Here is a 21,272-nt window from a genome sequence, read left to right as displayed (position 1 = left end):
CTAGTTTTTATCTGTCACCATACATATGTGCCCTTTTACCCCTTTCCCCTCCCCACTCCCCCTTCCCCTCTGGTAACCACTAATCTGTTCTCCTTATCTATGTGTTTGTTGATCTTCCACGTAGGTGTGAAATCATATGGTATTTGTCTTTCTCTGTCTGGCTTATTTTGCTTAGCATAATACCCTCAAGGTCCATCCATGTTGTCACAAATGGCATGATTTTGTCTTTTTTTATGGCTGAGTAGTATTTCATTGTTTATATATACCACATCTTCTTTTTCCGTTCATCCGTTGATGGCTACTTGGGTTGCTTCCACATCTTAGCTATTGTGAATAATGTTGCAGTGTACATAAGGGTGCATAAATCTTTTTGAATTATTGATTTCATGCTCTTTGGATAAATACCCAGTATTGGAGTAGCTGGATCATATGGTATTTCTATTTTTAATTTTTTGAGGAATCTCCGTACTGTTTTCCATAGTGGCTGCACCAGTTTGCATTCTCACCAGCAGTGTATGAGAGTTCCCTTTTCTCCACATCCTCTCCAACACTTGTTATTTCTTGTCTTGTTAATTATAGCCATTCTGATGGGTGTAAGGTAGTATTTCATTGTAGTTTTGATTTGCATTTCCCTGATAATTAGTGATTTTGAACATTTTTTCATGTGCCTGTTGGCCATCTGTATATCTTCTTTGGAAAAATGTCTGTTCATATCCTCTGCCCATATTTTGATCAGGTTGTTCATTTTTTTGATATTTGTAAATCATAGATCCGACAACCCGCCAACTAGGAGAAAAGTATTTACAAATCATATATCCGACAAGGGGTTAATTTCCAAAATATATAAAGAACTCATACTACTCAACAACAGAAAAATGAACCACCCCTATTTTTTGCCAGTTGTCCCAATAATGTCCTTAATCACTAAAGGATCTAGTCCAGCATCACATTGCATTTAGTTGTCATGTCTCTTTAGTCTCCTTCATTCTGGAACAGTTCCTCATTCTTCTTTGATTTTCATGACCTTGACAGTTTGAAGAGTACAGGTCAATTATGTTGTAGAATGGCCCTCAATGTGGGTTTGTCATGATTATCTTCAGGTTATGAATCTTTGGCAGTGTGGTAGCCAGCATTCAAATTGGTCCCACCTCCTGTTACTCACATCCTTATGCATTCTTCTTCCACATTGTACTAGAGTTGATCTTTGTGACCAAAAGCACATAGCAGAAGTGATTATGTTACAAAAGTAATCTCTTGGATCACTTGCTTTCATATTGTGAGCAGCCCTGTGGATAGGCCTGCATGGAAAGGAACTGAAGTGTCTAGCCAGCAGCCAGTGAGAAACTGAGGCCGGCCAACCATGTTGAGTGAGCTTGGAAGTGGATTTCCAGCCCCAATTAAACCTTGAGTTGGCTTGTCGCCCTGGCCGACAGCTGGGATTTCACCTCTTGTGAGACCTTACACCAGAATGATACAATTAAGCCACTCCCCGATTCTGGACCCCCAGAATCTGTGATGTAATAAATGTTTGTTGGCTTAAGGTACATGATGAATACAGGCAGAAGGTACATGATGAATATCACAGAAGTGAGGGTAGGTTCTTTTCATTGCATCCTATCAGGTGGCACACAATTTCAATTCCTCCCATTACTAATGATCTTTATTTCAATCCCTTAATTAAAGTGATATCTTCTGGACTTTTCCTCTGTAAAGTTGCTGTTTTTTTTTTCTTTTAATTAATGAATATTTTGTGGGAGATACTTTGAAACTATGTAAATATTCCTTTGTTCATCAAACTTTCAATTCTTTCGTTTATTTTTCTCAGTATGAGATCTTGGTTTCCTATTTTATTCATTGGGATATAATCTGTTACTATCATTATTTATTTTGATGCTCAAATTGTCCCAAATTTCACCCGAGTCCCTTCAGTCTGGCTTCTGTGTTCTTTGGACATGTCCTCATCATTCTTTGAGCACTTCCTTGATTTCTGGCACAAGATGTTCTAAGCTCATCATGTTCTTTGTGTGCCCCAGCCCTGAAATCAGTCATTTATCCAAGGATCCCTGGTTCTTTTTAGTGGAAAATGGCATTAAAGCCAAAGGTCTGGGCACTAGGTGTGCCATTGGGGTGTCACGGCTCCCAGGCCCATTCAAAAGACATGCACACATTTACATATATATGTAAATATATACAGATGTGTATATGTAAATATATATGTACATATATGTATACACAAGTATATACTACATATATTTTTTTTTTATATTTTTTATATATACTATATAATATAAATGTATGTTTTTGTAAATATAATATGAATAAATAAAATATGGATATATATATATTTGAATCTGTAAATTGATATATAGCTTCCAATTATAGGATACTCAGAGTTTATTCTGTCCTTCTCTCTTTCCGTATTAGTGACTTCCTTCTCCAACAGTGAAAAACTTGGCTCCCATTACCCTTATTATATTTATTTGTTTGATCAATCCCCCCATACATAACCAGTCTCCCATCACCACTGCACCCACCCCTTCCCCCAAGTGGACGCCCTCCATTCAGGCTCTGGCTCCCACTGCAGAGATACCCACCCTTATGAATGCCCTCCTCATCCTCTTGGGCCCCAGGCCAACCCTCCACATGGATACCCCACCCACCTTGCCCTGCTTAGGTTCCGACATACCGCCTCAGGCTGCCCCTACACGTGGATGCCCTCCTCACCCAGTCAGGCCTTAACTCCCGACACTGGATCTGTCATCTGGAGGGATACCTTCCTCATCTCTGGGACTCTGATTCTCCACTCCAAGCTGTCCTCTCCCAGTGTGGATACCCTCCTTACCCCATTGGGGCTCAGACACCCAAAAGGCTGTCACAGGCTGTCTTTCCTCACTCTGCCCCCGCTTATGGTTTTAGGGCTGACTTGCGCAAGGGGAGGAAGAGGAAGAGTAGGGCTTTATGATTTTATAAGGGATGTCAGCACCGAAAGGGGCACTCTGCTCCCCCACAGGTGAATTTTGAATTTCTTCTGTAGTAGTGGGTTCCAAATTTCTGGTTACACCAGAATATCTTGGGAAGCTTGTTGAAATACAAATCCCAAAGCAAACAAAAGACAACAATAAAAACAGGGAGTAACCAAAGTGTCCCTAGAAAATGATTAAATAGATTATAGGGAGATATTCATTTTTCATTTTGGACTTTTGGTTACTCTTTAAATTTTCTACATGTATACTTTTATTTATAGTAATAATACTGACAGATTATGGGCCATGTTTTATAATTTTCTATATTAAAAACATAATTAGCATTATTATCATTTTTTAAAAGGGATACAAAATACAGAATTCAAGACCCTATTGCTAGAGATTCTGATTCAGTACACCTGGGCTAAGGCCTGGGAATCTGTGCTTTATAAAATTCTCCATTTGAATGTAATGATGAGCCAGGTTGGGGAACCCCTGCTCCACCAAACCCTCCACAGGATTTCCCTCAGCAGCTGTCTAAATATCCACTGGGCACTGCACCCAACACTCCATCACAGACGAATACTGACAGAGGTGAGTCTTTCCGAAAATTCGGGATGGTTAGGTTTTGCTTTGAAGGCTCATTATCCTACTGATACCTCCTTCCAAAAGACAGTTTTCTCTGATTCTTGTTGTTAGTAAAGTGAAGAACAACTCTGAAAAGATGCAGGTTAAGTACTCTTCAAAACTATCAAGGTCATCAAAGACAAGGAAAATCAACTGTCATCGCCAAGAGGGACATGACGACTAAATGTAATGTATCCTGGATGGGATTCTGGCACAGAAAAAGGACATTAGGTCAAAACTAAGTAGGGACTTTAGTTAATAATAACGTGTGAATATCAATTCATTAGTTGCAACAAATATACGATACTAATGGAAGATGATAATGATAGAGGAAACAGGATGTGGGATATGTGGGAATTCTCTGTCCTTTGCACAATAATTCTGTAAATCTGAAGAGGTTCTAGAGGTTTATTAAAAAAAGGATACAGTGTATAAGAGATGTTATGATGTGACATGGCAAACTCAATGGTGGGTAGCATTTTGTAAATCATCAGAAAAAGGTGAAAATATCCGAATGGGCATGAAGAATATAAGTAGGGTGTCATACCTCCATGTAGGAGATAAGACACATGGCCATTATGCCACCCGTTGGTCTGAGTTTCCAGGAGTGACAGGCCACTGCTGCCGCTGTTTCAGGAAATTTGAGGACAAAAGGGACAGATTGCTCCCAAAGGTTACTGTGTAAATGTCTGGTGACCAGTTGCCCTGAGGGAAGGTCTGGGCCTGCGCACAGACAGGGAGAAAGGATGACTCTGGGGGATGAAGTCACATTCTTTGCCCTTTGAGAACAGCTGTTATGTGCTACCTGTGCAACCTCTCCTTTCTCGGCAGAACAGACCCAGAGCCGTGTAGGATAACCAGTCCCTGTTGCCTGTGGCTCAGAGCCAAGTGTTCTCATTAAACAACAGCTGAAATGTTCAAGTTACAGCCTACAAAACAATGCAGCCAGATAGCGTTGACTGCTCCCCCGGTGTTTGTGATAATAAACACAGCTGAAACAGAAAAACTGCATTTCTTTTTATACTAAGATAAATAATATGTCCTACAAATGGGAGGGAAACAATACATTTTATAAATTGCACCCTAAATTGGAAGCATTTTACCTGTTTCAGGTCTGAAAATCATCCTACTTCATTTCTCTAAAACCAAAAGTTCTTTTAAATACACAAGTGACATTTTTATTTTACAGTTCTCAGAGAGAATATAAAAAAAGTATCATTCTGCCATACCTGGACCGATAAAAATATAATGGCTACGGCCAAAACATAAAAAGGACCACCACTGCCACTCAGATATGTGCTTGTGGTGGACTGTCCTCTCTGTCTCCCTGGGCAGCAAACATACATGTGCCAACTGCTGGAAGTGTCCCCTTCCTGCCAGACCCTTGTAGGAGCAGAGGTCACCTGGGAACCTGGCCGCCTGCTCCTGGGGGAAGCAAGAGGGAGCTGGAGCTGTAAATGCTCTGCTCATTGGCTGGCTATGTTGGTGAGAGTTCAGTTGCAGAAAACATAATCCACTCTAAGTAAATTAAATAGAAAGTGATTTATTATAGGATTTTAAGTGGCTTTCAGAATCACTGGAGGGCTGAAGAAACAGACTCTAGACTAAGCTTCCAGGAGCGACTCCCAAAACCATATGGCAAACCCTCAGAGTGGCTGCTGCATCTGCCTTCCTCAGGAAGCTATCACGGTAGCTGCTGGCTACAAAACCAGCCACCTCAGCTATAATCAGGAAGCTGCCACTGCAGTGGCCAACTCAAGCACGTGTCGCCTTTGCCACAGTCTGCAAAACAGATACCCTACATCTTGCTTCTTTCCATATGACTCAGTTCCAAATCAAAGCCTCCTGTGAATATAAGCAGTGAGTAGAACATAAATCACATTTTGAACCCAAATTGCAAGGGAGTCTGGGATATTATTTTTTGCTTTTCAGCCTGTGCACACTAGAAAGGGAGTTCAAGTGGATATTCAGGAATCTAATTCATGTTATCTGTCGCAATTGGCCCCTCTAAGCTACCCAGTTATCCATGCATACTCCTCTTGTTATAAGTAGAACTCACTCCTTCCCCCGTAAGTTATTGCATTCCATTTAAAGTCCAGGATCTCTGGGTTTTGTGCAGCTCTCTTTATCAGGTCCAGATGAGGCTTCTTGTAATCTAGTGACCTATACACAGAAAGTCTGCCTGTCTGCTCCCAATGTACAATGGCGGCAAAGGAAAATTAAAACTTTCATTCAGAAAGGGAGAGAATGGAAAACATACAGTTGCCATTTGTATTAGCAGCGATCAAATTTCATTAGGCAAGAATGGTGAAAGCACCGTGCCCGGTTAGTGAAGTAAGGTCCTTGGGTGGCCATCTGGAAGGACTCCCTTGTCCATCAAGCCTCATGACCCAAATCTAACTGGTATACTAGCCATCTTCCATTAGCTGCAATAAAAGTATAGCTGATAGGCAGCTGTTGTTTAATTTTCTTAACTCTCCTTGTACTTCTGCTGCCATATAGGCACTGCCTCATTAGCCAGAAGCAGATGAACCACAAGATTAAGGGCTCTACCATCTCCTCTCCACTTCCCCTAAGTCTCTGCGTCACTAAGGCAGCAACCAGATCTGGACACTGCAGTATGCACCTGGCTCTGAGGAGAAGTCCTGATGGAGTAGAAGTGGGAGTCGAGCTGGAGAAGAGTTTCTTCGAGAGCAGCCCTGGGTAGCGGTAGTGTGGCAGTGCCTCCCTCAGCAGCAAGGACGGCAGAGCCACACAGGCAACAATATATTGTTATATATTCAAATTTAGGGATCAGCTTAGGGGATGGGTGGAAAATACACTTTACAAGTTAGACAAGCCTGGTCAGTTCTGGGAAGAAGACAGCAGCAACTTAGTTTTAAAATCTCTAAATCGTCACATAAAACAGAACAACTGGTAGCAAAACCAAATACCCATAGACAGTATTTACCTCAAAACTACATGATAAGGTATCTCCACAGATCCCCACGTATGAGCAGGTGGTGGAGGCCAACCACCAGCAGCCGCAAGACCTGCATGGGGTCAGTGTTTGTACAGAGGAAGAGGAGAGGGAAGAGCGGGGCATCCAACAGACGTGAGGACAGGACAGCTACCAGGAATGCACCAGAAAGCACAGTGGGCTAACTTGAGCACAGCAGCTGAAACTGGGAGGGATTTTACCCAATAGTAGGTGAGTGCCAGGGGTTCTCAGTGAGTTCTGAGAGGAGCTGAGGCAGCCTGGGCCACACAAACTCTTGAAACCAAACAGTCAAAGCTCACTTCCAGGCCGGGAACCCGTCTGAGGAGAAGTCGCTGACCGTGCAGCGGGACAGTGGAGCAGGACAATGATGATAGACATGAAGGAAGGAGAAAGTCCGGATAAAAGCGGGGAAAAGGGAGAGGTCCAGGAAATCTCAGAAAGCGAGCTGCCATGGCTTTGAACACTTCACAAAAACAACCAAAGAGGCAGTTCTGTCAAGTTAGTCCAGCTCTCTTGAAGTACACCTCCTTCTAAAGGTTCGGGAAAACTAATTTTGTGTAATGGAGCAGCAGAAAAGTATCAAGGTTCAATCTCGTGTAAAGTTATTAGAAGAACAAAAGAAGACAGAGCAGAATAACATCCTTACAGATGACAAAATCATGCCAGAAAGACAAGTCAATGCAAGAGGTCAAAACTGAAGCATCCTATTTGAAGATGAGCTTAAAATACAAAACTTTAAAATTCAAAAAGAAATGAAGAAAAACATAAGATTTAAGAGAAAGTGTCAAATATTGGCAAAGAAGACTTAAGATAGATAATAGAAGTCTTGAAGAAGAAAAATAAATCTAGGTAACAGAAAAAAATACTAAAAACTGTAAAGCCAAAAAAAAAAAAAATTCTGGAATAAAAAACTGCTTGAAAATACGTATTGAAAGAGCACACCACATACCCGAGATAGTGACCCAGAATGATACAGTATAGTAATTTAACTGGACTTTAAAGGAAAAAAAAATCCTAAACAAAAAGAGAAAGTGACTTTTAAGGGAAAAAATTAGATTATCATCTGCCTTTTTAGATGCAACACTGTATGTCAGAAGAAGAAAAATGAAGTAATATATTTAGGATTCTCAAGGAAGGAAAATGTGAGCCAAGGATATCATTTTCACATCTTTTAAGTATAAAAGCAGAGACAAACTGTTATCAACAAATAAGAACTCAGAGAGTATTGTTCCCATGAGCCCTTCTTGTGGAATATGGTGGAGAATGAGCTTCAGACAATCAAAATGGCTAGAGAGACATTGACATAAAGACCAGTGTGAATTGTCAATGTCTTGTTACTTACAGAACTAAAATGAGGATTGAAAGGGAGAGGGTATAGTATGTTATGGCTATATGCTCAAACGAGGTGGATATAATACAACTCTGAAAAAATTGGGAGGATAATAGGGAGAACATATGCAAAAATAAAGCGTTTTCAGTAGTCGTATTGATGGTGGTAGTATTAGTATCATTACTCTGATGCTGATGTATGTTCAGTATGGGATAAATCAAATAAATAATCATGGGCTATTCTAATTCTGTCATCCTCTTTGTCCCTGAGAAGCAGGATTCTCCTCAGCATGGAATACACACACGCACAAACATATATGCGCAGGCATGCCCATATACAATGGCCCAATAACAATGAGAATTCTTAGTGCCCACATTGTAGTCTTAAAATACCAGTTCCTCACTAACAGGACCCAGAGCTTCCGAGGGAAATAGCTGATTCCAGGTCTGTGTTGGGAAATGTACAGAATGAACCTGGAACATCTTGTCAATCCAGTTAGCAAGAAAGCTATTAAACATTACTAGGGTCATATCAGGAGGACTCAGAGTGAACTTGAAGAGGCTCCCACTGGACAAAGATAGGACAATTTGAACTTCAATAAAAATAATAATTGCAGTAGAGTGGAGCTCATCAAACATGTTTAAGTCCGTGAGTTTGTAATGATTTCTTTTTAAAAATCTGGTCAGTCTAGAAGGATAATAGGAAACCATTTCATTATCTGGAAAACTAGCAAATAAAGGGAAGGAATCAAGCAGATGACACTTTGAATCATATGAATTGTACCACTGGGTAACCAAATAAGAGATGAGGGAAAGCATCTTTTTAAACAAGTGTTACAACTAATAAATGAAAAAGAAACAAGCTAATTATCATTTGGCAGTCCCCAGTGAATTAATGGATCTAGGCATTTGAGCATCAATGGCTGTTAACATCAAAAAAGATAAACAACTAGACACTATGGCCCTCATGATGAAACAGCACACCACCACCGATAGTCTTGCCAAAGCGATTGAAGCAAATTCTCACCCAGCCTCTGGATCCAGTTGCTGACTTGCAGGAAATATAAAGGACAGAGGAACATTTTGAACTGCATTTTGAATGTGCAATCTTCAAAACCCAGGCTGAGAGAAGCTCTACAACTTGGATTCTTCAACGGATAAATTGTAAGGAAAAGAAAGGAGAGAGAATCTGTATATTAAAAGGCATATCACACTTTTGAAAATGGGCAAGATTAAACTAGAGTCTAGGGATGCACACTTGAATGAAAAAGTCTTTTTTAAAAAGTGCAAAGAAATGATTACTGTAGAAATCAGGATAGTGGCTACTTATGAGGGGAAGGAGAGGTTGTGATGGGGATGGGGCACATGTAAGGGGCTTCTGGGCTAGTTGCCAAAATTTCTGTTCTTTGACCTAGTTGGTGTTCACCTTATAATAATTCTCTGTGTTTGTTTTGTGTGATTTTCTGTATCTGTATCTGTTTTATTTTACAATAAGAAAGTGAAACACATTGATAGAGCTAAAGCACGGTAGTTTTTCCATGATTGGGTAAGCATTGGTAGTTTTTTATATTTAATTGACATACATGTATAGCAATGATGTAATGGTATTTTAACCAGAAACTTTACTCTGGCAAGCTTATAACAGCCTCTATAGCCCTTAATAAAAAATCACATTTTAAGAACAAGATGTTTCAATTTTGTCCAAGAAATAGTAAATGTTACAATATGTTATCTAGATTTATTGGCTCCATTTCCCCATACAATCATCAACTATACTTTTGTTCCAGTATCTGCACAATAGAATGGACATTGTAAAAGAGAGTTCACATGGACTCATTTGAAATGCGTCACTTTGTGGGGAGGGTTGAAATATATATATCTAGCCCCTTTCTCAGCATTATATTTAAAGAATACATATATGTGTATATAAGCATAAATATACATTATATATAAATATTATGGCTGTATACATAGCGTGTGTGTCTACACATACATGTGCTATTTTTTCATCTAGTCGATTTGATGAAAAATGACAAATGAGTCTTCAAAAGATAGAGTTTAGCAGCCTTAGGCATTACAAATGCATAAATTTTTTGAGCTATATTAAGGTCATTGTGTTCTATAAATAATCGTGCTGTGTTGTTGATGTTGCTTAGGCTTAGGCATAAAATCCTCAACTTTTGTCAGGCTACAGTGCCTTTCTGGTTGGCCTGTCATTGACATGGCTTCCTAGCAGGTTGAAGGCAGATAAGTATTTGAGGAACACACACAATAAGGGTTTTGCTGTCCTCATGCTCTCTCCATAACCAAAATGCCACCTACTCCTCTCCTATCAAAATCTCTAAAGACCTAGTCTACTCTAAGGAGTTGAGATTCCCTATTGCTGGGCCTTTGAAGGGGCTTATATACAGATAGAGCATTCTGTACCCCTGGTCTGTGAGATTACACATTTTATGTTCCATCATCACAGATTATATTCTTCACTTCCTTCTCATCACCTCCTTTGCTCCTTCTAATGGTGGGTTGTTTAGGGCCTGGCATTGTTATCCTCTTCTCTTTAATGAATTTTAATCTGCCTGTGAGATTTCCAGCCTCCCTTTCAGTGTCTCTGCTGGAGGACAGTCCAGTCATCCCATTATAGTAGCAGCTATTAAAAGGATTTGGAAATGTTTAGATTTGAAGGAAGCAGATTTGTTCACTATTCTGTGTCATCTTCATTAGCTCTCGATGGCATAATAAGACTGAAATAATTGGACTTTGTTGGGGATGGTGTATTAGATTCATAGAATTTTGTGTGTATAATAATATTGCTGCCTTTTAGCAGGAATAAAAAGGAAATTAATTTATTCTTTACCTTGGTGATGTTTAGAATGTCATCAGCAGCGAATAACATAGTTTAATTTCCCAATATATAGATAAGTGCTTGCCCCTCAAGCCTGCCACCTTTACTCTGTGATATCGTATGTATCTACCAAAGACACCTGAAAGTGCCCTAGAGGGCAAGGCAGCAAATAATACTGAGTACTCAGGCATATTTCCAACATTGCGATTGGCGTGACAGGGTATGTAAAAGTAAGTACAGGCAGAGCCTGCTATCTAAGATTCCAGAATATAAGGATGTATTTTGCCTTTTGTTTTGTTTTATTAGAGGTGATTTAAAGATTGACACGTTCCTCTTGATTTCAGCCCGTGAAGTAAATTTGTTCATCTGTCTGAGTCACTGTTTTCTCGCCTCTAAAGAGGAATGAGAACACACCCCTCTTGCCTTACCCTTGTTTTCTGAGCTGCTTTGATAGCTTTACCCACCTAGAAAGCGCTCCAGCTTCCCCTCAGTTTCCTTGTCCATCCTTGGGTTATCTGAGGAAAGGAACTTAAGAGCAAGGCTTCTGAGGGGAATTCCTAGCTGCTCTATTGTCTGGAGTAATCCAAATCACACTGAATTCAGGTTCTGAATTTAGGAACCCAAGGTAAAATCTTATTCCTTAACCAGACATCATTCATTCATTCAGTGAATAATTATTGAGCACTTACTCTAATCCAGATGCTCTTCTGGGCGTTGGGGATAAAGAGATGATCGAAATGGAGTTCACATCCTAGTGGGTATATAAACATGTAAATAGATGGTCAGATAGTGATAAATGCCATGTAGAGACATGTTATATTAGGGTAATGGGCTTAGAAAGCCATAAAATTACCCAGAATTTCTGAGGAAAAAAATAACAGGAAAGAAGTTCTAAAACAGTCTGTCCAATAGAACTTTCTATAATGATGGAAATGTTCTGTGTTTACACTGTCTAATCCAGTGGCCATTAGCTGCATGTGACCATCAGGTACTTGAAACGTGGCCAGTGCTACTGAGGAACTAATTTTTAAATTCTAATTTTAATTAATTTAAATACACATTTAAATAGCCACGTGTGGCCAGTGGCTACCATATTGGACAAGTGCAGTTTGGGAGCTACATTTTGGACTCAGGTGTCTATATTTATGCACAGAGTGTGAGTAATAGGCAGCATTATCTTGATTTTTTTTTTTTAACAGAAAGAGGCAAATGCATTCTTACTGTATCATCTGGGAAGAATAGATTCATGACTAGGCTTCAATGTCTGAGTACCTTGTTGGAAAGATACAAACAGCCTGATAAGGGGACTAAAGAGAAGCAGTGGACGGTCACGAACAATGTTAGAGTGGCATCCACAAGCTGAGGGCTAGAGGTCTGAGCAAAATTAAAGGCTAGAAAGAGAGAAAATCATTTCTCAGCAATGTGTACCATAGACCCCTCTGCCAGTTAGGTGATAAGGGCTATTATTTCCTAATAGAAATTACAAAACCAGCAGAAAGACAAATGGAATAATCATCAAGGGCTAGTGCTCCTAAGGCGTTTGCTGAGCTTTCGCTCCAGAGACCAGAGCATCTGATCGATTTGCACCTGCCCTAGTTGTAGTTTCTTCCAGAAAGTAGAGGAAGTAATGGGAGAAAGGACCTAATGATAACCATGGTCTTCAAATAAGGGGTTTGGTCCAAGTCTTCTGTAAAGCCCTCTTTGGGTATAATATTCTTTTGATTCCGTGACTCAGTCATGACCAACAATCATTTGGGAAAACAACCACTTTGGGAAAAAAGACTTGGAGCTTGTGGTAGCAGCAGAAGGGATCACTGGGAAGGGAAATATATTCTGTGACTAGAACCATCCCTAAATTTTCTGGAAGTGCCACATAGGGTTTGATGAACGCCAAAATGCTAATCATGGAAAAAGCATAGGATTTTAACATATGGAAAAGTATCACATATATAAAACTATTGAAATTATGCAAATATCATCTAGTTTTTCTATCACCAACTGCAAATCATCATGATGTTACTAAATTCAGAAGACATTTCAATCTGACCAATTTAATATTTTCTTGTCAAATCAACATATGTTTATTGGGGACTCAATATATTAGTCAGAAAAAATGCCTCAACAGGAATTAAACTTTAAAAGAGTCTCAAATATTAGTTGTGCATTCAAATGTGAGATACTGTTATTATCAGACATGGTCATATTATAACCAAGTGAGTAATATTACATTTAAAAAAGAGCATAAAAGGTCACCAGTAAGCATTTTCTTTATAAACATGCAGTGTGTCTAGTGAATTTCTGCCTGAAGTGCTTCTCTTCTGTGCAGGGGAGCTGCGGTTAAGGCTGTCATCCGTCCTCCGTGTTTGAGTGCACCGAGCAGTATGGGTTAAGCAGCCCATAAATGAGCTGGCAAATAAATTATTCTAAATATGACTGTAACATTCCTTGAGGGGAAATACCCAACCCTCCTTGAAGATGCAACTAGGTTTTGTAGATGAAAAGAAATGAGCCTGAAAATTTGTAATTATAATATTTTATCTCCAGAAATACTACTAGCATTTGAATTGGAGGCAATAGGTCTTATCTCTTTGGGGGCTATGAGGAGAAGCTGGAGAAAAAAAAAAAAAAAATCCCTCTGTTTATGGCCAGGAGAGAAACGTGGAAGTGTTCTTTCCACCGTGAAAGTGCAGTAATAAGCCAGCTCTCTCTGCAGGAATGAATAAAAGAAAGTAGTCTCAATTTCCACATCATTTAGTGTTTAAATACCAGGCTTTTCATCCAGAAACAGATGCCATCTAAGCTAATAAAAAGACCATTCCATGCAGTACTGGAAGTGTTATTGGGTTTACCTCTGTCTCCTTCCAGTGCCCTCAGAGACAAGGTGCTGGCCAGCGGCCCTGTGAGGGTCTTGGAAGATTTTGTATTTCTTTCCCACTTTGGAAATGTGTTAGCCAACGGGGAAATCAGAAGTGTCTCCTCATTGGGAAATGTGTGGTGGATCTAATATTGCTGCTCATAGCTTTATAATTAAATGTTCAATTATGCCTTCTCAATGTAGGGTTAGTGGTAGTATATCATTTAAAAAGAAAGTTCCTGGGCCAGCCCCCGTTGCCTAGTGGTTAGGTGCAGTGTGCTCCACTTTGGTGGCCCGTGTTTGGTTCCAGGGCACAGACGTACACCACTCATCTGTCACTGGCCATGCTGTGGCAGCAGCTCATGTACAAAATAGAGGAAGATTGGCAACAGATGTTAGCTCAGGGTGAGTCTTCCTCAGCAAAAAGAAGATTGATGATAGATGTTAGCTCAGGGCAAATCTTCCTCAGCAAAAAAAAAAAGAAGAAAGTTCCTGTTTAAAAATGTCAGTGCTGCTGATTGACCACAAATAAGATCTTATTTAGCATTTAAGGTACATTTTGGTTTCCTTAAACCAAAGATTCTCAAACTTTAGCACGTGTCCAAATCACCTGGAGGACTTGTTAAACACCTTTGCTGGGCCCCACCCTCAGAGCTTCTGATTCAGCAGGTCTAGGGTGGGGCCTGGGAATTTATAGTTCTACCAAGTTCCCAGGTGCTGCTGATGCTGCTGGTCTGGGGAGAGAAGCACTGCCATGGAGGATGAGGAGCTCGTTGTGACTGGCTTCTTGGTGTCTGAGGAGAATGAGGAAACAAAGGTTTCTTGGTGAATCTGTTTCTTCCTGCTCCTTTTTCTGATCATGCCAACAATATTGGGTATGTCTTAAGCTTCTTTCTGGCCCAAATCCAGTGATAATCATTTTAACATTGCAATTTTGTTAGTTAAAATAGACTTTGATCCAGAAGAATAAAAAGCACAAAGGGGTAGTTGATGCATCTTCTCCCTACACTGTTTTGATACCATAGTGAGGTGGTGTTGGAACCCTAAACCCACCTGCTACTCTGTCTGATACCATTTAAGGCTGATGCTTGACATTTCATATTTAGAGTGTTTGTAATGGTTTCCCATTACTCCACGTGGCAGCGAAGCAGATTACCAAGAAGTAGGGTGAGGACTCCTGACTGATTTACTGATAAGGAACCCAAGACACTAGGTGGAAATGGCTGGTCTGTGGCCCCATTTGTGGTTGTCCCGGCCCTACATCATTGGGCAGTTGCTGGGCCCTGGTCCTGTTACCTCCCACAGCTTGCCCACCTCTGTATTCAGCTGACGCCTCTGAAGGATACGACAATGCCTTGGTGACTTGGCATTCTCCCTTTCTCAGCTGCATTAAGGTTTAGTTCCCAGGTGGTATCTTCCTACATCCATTGGATGTCTGGTGTGATCCTTGCCAGGGAGGTCTTCATTAATGCACCCAGGGTTCTGGGCAAAGGTCTGGCTTCAAATACAGGACGGAAACCATTAGTCCCATTTTAAAATTAACTTTAAACATCTCATCTGTAAAATGGAGTGTATAATTTCTGTGCTTCCTGCCTCCAAGATGGGTATGAAAATTAAGTAAGATAATATATGTAAAAGGGATTGGAGAAGGGGAAGATAGGAGACGGGTGTAGATGGTGTGGTTCAGGAGGAGTTGCTATGGCCGGCTCTGATGACAGTCTCTAAAAATGCTAATGGAGCCTCCTTTAGAAAGGTTCAGGTTAAAATGGTTGACCCTGAGTATTATCAACCATCAAAGAATTCAAGCATCTCACTGTGAAGTATGTAAGTGACTGTAGAGTTGCTATGTTTTTGTGAGGGAAAATTGAGAAGAAGAGTTCATATATTAGTCATCCTAACCATTCACCATTATGATGCGTTAGCCAGAGACGTTAGAATAACCAGAATTTTTGTATTTGGAAGAAAAGCGCTGGTGCCAGGCTGGCCTACAAATGGAGATTCAGACATCTCAGGATTCTTTCACCTTGTCTTTAATTTTCTTAACTTTGAATAAATCACTTTATCCTTTTTTTTCTGTTTACTTAAATAAAGATACATTCAAAGATTATGTGAAATTATTAGAGTGCTTTGAGAAAGTGGGAGTATTTCATAAATTTTGTACTAAATTTGAGTTGAAATATATTACCCTGAGGTGAAAACAATTGAAGTTGTCTTCCAGAAAGAATATTCCACCTCCAGCTATATTTTATTTTAATGCAGTTTAATGCAGAGTCTCCAGGCATGGGAGAATGTGTTAGTGTTCTAGATAAAGGCAAAGTACGGTGAGCTGCCTTGACTGTTTTCTGGGAGAGTAAGAAAGACCCATGTTTAATTGTAACACATCCCATGAGGATGGGAAGTGTTACTGTACAACTCCTGTCTTTCCTTGTGTGTCTGCACTTCCGAGTGTCCCTCAAAATGTTGACATTCCAAGTTCAGACCTAGCCGGGTCTGAGGTCCAGTTCTGCTTCTGACGGCAGGGAATCTCCCCCCCCCCGCTCCAGGGTCCCAGGTAACCAAACAGCCAGGCCTCCAGGGTGCCTTCCTGATTCCTCTGGTAATACACATGAGCAAGGCTAGGTCCTAGCCCAGCAGAATAGATTCTCCAGATCTTCTCTCTCTGTGTTCTGTTGGTGCCCTGGTGTGGAGAACTGCCCTCCACCTCGCAGGGCCAGCCCTGGGCTAAGTGGTGGAGTGTGTAGTCATTGTACCCACAATCCCTCACAATGCCTTTTTAGTTTACCATCCTCCCCTATCAGTGGCCTCCTCTTGACCTTCCACGCATACTCTACACACCTACTCACTCTGCATCACGCCTCCCTTCGTTGACTCATCCCTTGAGGGCCTGCCCCCAGCTAAGGATGTCATAACTAGTAGGTGCTCAATCTTTGATGTAGAGGGTGTGTCAGACACTAGCTGCATTTTGACAAGGACTTTCTGGAGACAGCGCCTTCCCCAAATCTCCAGCACTATGGCAGGCTAGGTGGGGTGGGAATGGAGGGATGTTTTTGAGTAGAGAAACTCTGGGGTGCTTTTCAAATCACCCCAGAAAGGAAGGAAGTGCCTATTGCAGAGCCACAATCCCTCATCCAAAGCCTGAGGCCAGATGTGTTTCAGAATTCAGAATTTTGGGGGTGTTAGCAGAACAAGATGGTACATACTCCCTCTAATAACATCCCCATGATCTGAGGCCTTGTCTGATAATTAAACACGTTAATATTCACATGAAGTGGGATGAATATTGTCAGTTGAGGTTAGGATGTGCCACCAAATGAGTTCTATTGGGTCAGGTTTTACCAGCAAAGTAATGTTTGGTTATTACAGCTTTTAGGATTTCAGAATTGCAGATGAGGAATTACACACCTGTAGTTGTTGACAACAGTTCACATTTATTGGGTATGTATAGTGTGCCAGGCACTATGGTAAGTGAACACTTTACACATGTAAACTCATTTACTCCTCTCCTCAATGCGTGGGGTAGGAATTATTAGCCTCCCCTACTTTTGATTCCTGCTAAATCTTCCTTGTAAATGCTGTTGATAACTGATAGAACTAATAAACAAGTTCAGTCAAGTTGCAGGATACAAAATCAATATACAAGAAAAGATTGAGTGCCTGCCCTGTGCCAAGGAGCAATAAGTCTGTATGGCCCCCACCTAAAGTTCCTCCAGTCATATGAGGGAGGCAGATGGGTGCACAGACATGGGTGTCCCCGGGGCTGCAGGAACAGAGGAGGGGCGCCTGCCTGGTCTGCGCTTCAGGGAAGGCTCCGTGGGCAGATGCTACTCCAGCTGTACTCCAGGCAGAGGAGGAAACCAGCGAGAGAGGACAGGGGAGGGCACTGCAGCCACTTGTTACTACTAACCCCTCACGTTCAAGGTCAGCAGCTCTTGGACACGAGACCACAGCTCCCTGTGTTCCTTCACTTTATTTTCTTTCATGTAGCCCTCTCTTCTCTTTTTATAGAATGCCCATCTCAGCTTTCTCACAAGACAACATCTATGAAGTTCAGCCTCCAAGAGTAGACAGAAAATCTACAGAGATCTTCCAAGCCCACATCCAGGCCAGTCAAGGTATCATGCAGCCCCTCGGGAAAGAAGACACCTCCATGTACCGAGAATACATCAGAAACCGCTACCTGTGAGGGGGGAGCAGGTCCCCTGCTGGCCCTGAGCGGGGCCAACAAGACAGTTTCCTTATGTTTTAATCTGTTTTGTCTCATTTTAATTTCCTGTCAGTCCTTTACATCTGAAGGTTTTTCCTCTTTTTGTAACTGGCAAATTACAAATTATAGGTAATAAAGAAATGACTGACTATTTTACTGTCATTGCCTTTGTTTTATTTTAGAAATACTGTATTTAGAAATGCGGTCAATATGGTATCACACCATCACATTAAGAAAATAACTTAACAGGTATTTATTGAGCACCTGCTGTGTGCCAGGCATTACGTAGGGTCTGGGAGCATCACAGTAAGCAAAACAAACCAAAAAATTCCTCTTGTGCAAAATGAAGTCAGAGTATTTCTCTTTGTAGTTAACATATTTTTTTTATTTATTCTGAGAGTTTTTGTTAGCTTTGTGTTTTGATTAAAAATTTATTACTTTGAAAGCCCCAGCTCTTAGGAAATAAACACTGAAATATTTATGGATTAAAGAAAGAAGATGTCAACAAAGTGCTCTCCAAGGTTCAGGGAAAAAGAACAAATGGAGCAAAATATTAATAATTGGCAAATCTGAGAAAGAGTAAACAGGAGTTCTTTGAGCTATTCTTATAATTTTTCTATAAATATGAAATTATATCAAAATAAAACATTAAAAATTTGTTAGTCTGTGTAACTTTTGTGGTGTGCAGTTGTGTTACATGATTTGACATGTCCGGTCAGGGTTGACTCATCATGTGCACATATGGTTTGTTGTCCATATAGTCAAACATAACATGGACAACTTTCTGCATTTTCTGACAGTTTAACACAAATGATTTGATCTCATTATGTCTATGCGTTTTTTTTTTTTTTTTTACAAGTTGTCTCAGTTCTCCCTCTTCATAAATAAAATAGAGAAGAAAACCAAGCGATCTAATGGGAGAAGGAAAACTGTATCAGCTTAAATGACCTTTAAGGTATCTCCAAGGCCAAGATTCTGGGGTTCTATGGAAGGTTCTACATTGCAGATAAAAATTAAACCCCTAATTAACAAACATTTTTGATTGATGCCATCATAAAACCAGGATTAGAGAATGACAAAATAATAGGTAAGAGGAAATTTGTGTTGGCCCTGTTTAGATATTTACCACTATAGCTTGCTACTGTGTGCGAGATCTCAACCGAGTCTTCCTAAGTCAAAGCATTATCCCAAGTTGCTGGGGAGGTGTCAAGTTATAGATCAAGCACTGATCTTCATTTTTAAAGTTTATTTTTAACATGGCTTCTTGGGATCCATCTCCTTATGATAAGAATGAAGTCTTTGTGAAGACCTGGAATCTAGGTCTTCTTTCGTAACCTTCTTTAGCTGTAAAGTAAGGATAATAATGCCTACTTTGTTGGTGTATTGTGAAGGTTAGAGGTAATGTATGTGAAACATGTAGCCATGGTTCCTAGCTTATAAAGGATGTTCAGTAAATAGATAGTTGCTGTTGATGCAATGGTGGTGGTTAGTTGTGGTGGCAACGACAGTGTTTTTACTACAAACACCCTGGTGTTCTCGATTTAAGGCAGCTGCTTAAACATGATTAACATGATTTTGACATTACAAGATGGTATCTGAACTATTAATTTTGCCATTCATTCAGATTACATCAACTTTAGCTGTACAAGGAAGGCCTTACAAATTGATAGCAAAGTGGATATAACATTTAGCCTCTAGAAAGAGATTAATGACCTCAGGGAGCATGTAAACAAAGTGAATGTATATATGAAAACACTAAAAAGCGAGTATGTGTTAGAAAGTAGAGACGCTTCTCTAATTTTCAGACGCAAAGGGAAGAAACATGTAATGGTTAAGAACATGAGCTGTGCCCCATCCCATCAAGTGGCTGTGGGACTCTGAGCAATCACTCAGTGTCTCTAAGCCTCCATTTTCTCCTCTAGTATAGAGCATTGTTGAGAGAAATAAGATAATACCTATAAAGCATTGGTCATGGTGTCTGTCACATAGTAAATATTCACCAAATATAGCTTAATAAGATCACTGATAATGTGTAATCACCACCACTTGCTAACCTGGCACCTGAGCATCATCTCAGAACAAGGCCACGTTTCCACTGACCATGCCCCAGTCACTGAAAAGGAGAAGCCCTCTTACTTCATCTGGGCCTTGTAGATTTTAATTTTTTAAATCAAACAATCTGAATGAACCTTGAAACAGTAAATAATAAAATGAAATATCAGCAAATAATGATGACATCCTACAAAATAAAATTTTGTTGACCATGTTATCGTACCTAAGAGCAAAGTGAAAACGTTCACATTAAAATACAGTGTGACCTCCTAGGAGTGTGTGTGTGATTGTGGGGGAGACATGCTTTCTTAAAGCCACTTTGTATAAATCAAGACACTAAAACAGAGGAAGCCATGTCCCATTTTGTCAAACCTAGAAGTGCTTTGGTCTTGGTTGGATTTTTCCAGCTTGCGCACAGCTGTCATGCTTTTGGGAAGGCTGGAAGCATCTACTGCACAAATGGTCTGGCCTGAAAGATCATTCTTTTGTCATGAGGCAAAATCCACTAACTGTGAGCTGGCCTCAGAAGATTTTAACTTTAATTTTAGATTTTGTGGATCCAGATTGAAATTACTTTATGTGAAATCCATTTCTCCATAGAAAAATGACTCCTCTCAGAATTCAGATAGACTTTGTTCTTCACTTACATGTGAATAAATTAGTTGCCACTTGAACATGAGATTCCAACTTTGGTTGGATTTCTGTGGGTGGAGAGTTCAAAAAACATCCTATATCTTATGTTTCACTGTAAAGCTTTTTTCCCCAACTCAGTGAGTTTTCACCTTCTTAGAATCTACCAGGTGCTGAGTCAGAAGTGATTTCTCCTTTTGGAAAACAATGTGCCTCACAGGTGCCCTTGGGGTTGGCTGGTCAGAATGAAACCACTGCGAGTGGCCAGAGAAGGAGAAGGTGTCCTAATGTCCCGAACATGCTTTTCTTGAAATCACGTTTTGGTCTTTTAAAATCAGTTTAAAGATACATTTCCTTTTTCTGATTTGCCCCCTTGGTGTTTTTTATTTGTTCTGTTGATATAAGTACTGCTTTTCAGAATCTCTCCTGCCTGACAAACAATAGCGCTAACTGATGATTGCTCTGGTTAAATGAATCCTTTATTGAAGGAGAATGATCTATTTTACTTCCTTATTAAGACTTAGTTCGCTGCCTTTGGAAGAGGTGATGGGTTATTTTGGAAACTGCACATGTGCTGATGGGTTCCTAGCATCGGTTGGGTTTCTCTATCTGCACACGAGCAGCTTTTCTCAATAGACTCTTGAGTCCCCTTTTCATTTTCAGAAGCTGGAGGGCCATTTACTAATAAAGAATAGTGAGCTGTCATTCAACTCCTCCCCACACACAAATATTTTTATGGGTTCATTTCTTCATACATTCATCTGAGTGGACTCTGCTGTAATTGGCATCCA

At 40.3% G+C, this 21,272-nt stretch overlaps 1 protein-coding gene across 1 annotated transcript in view; it reads left to right on the top strand.

Annotated features, from left to right (window-relative positions):
* Positions 1 to 17,950, top strand: part of FIG4 (FIG4 phosphoinositide 5-phosphatase) — a 128,975-nt gene extending 111,025 nt beyond the window's left edge. The window contains exon 23 of the mRNA XM_058566477.1: positions 17,601 to 17,950. Coding sequence (XP_058422460.1) covers positions 17,601 to 17,778 — 178 coding nt within the window. The 3' untranslated portion in view covers positions 17,779 to 17,950. The remainder of the gene's footprint in view (positions 1 to 17,600) is intronic.
* The last annotated feature ends 3,322 nt before the right edge of the window (positions 17,951 to 21,272 follow it).

This window comes from Diceros bicornis, chromosome 23 (assembly GCF_020826845.1).
Source record: "Diceros bicornis minor isolate mBicDic1 chromosome 23, mDicBic1.mat.cur, whole genome shotgun sequence".
Classification (NCBI taxonomy): Eukaryota; Metazoa; Chordata; class Mammalia; order Perissodactyla; family Rhinocerotidae; genus Diceros; species Diceros bicornis.
The sequence above is the reverse complement of the archived record's forward strand: the minus strand, read 5'-3'. Positions and strand labels throughout refer to the sequence as shown.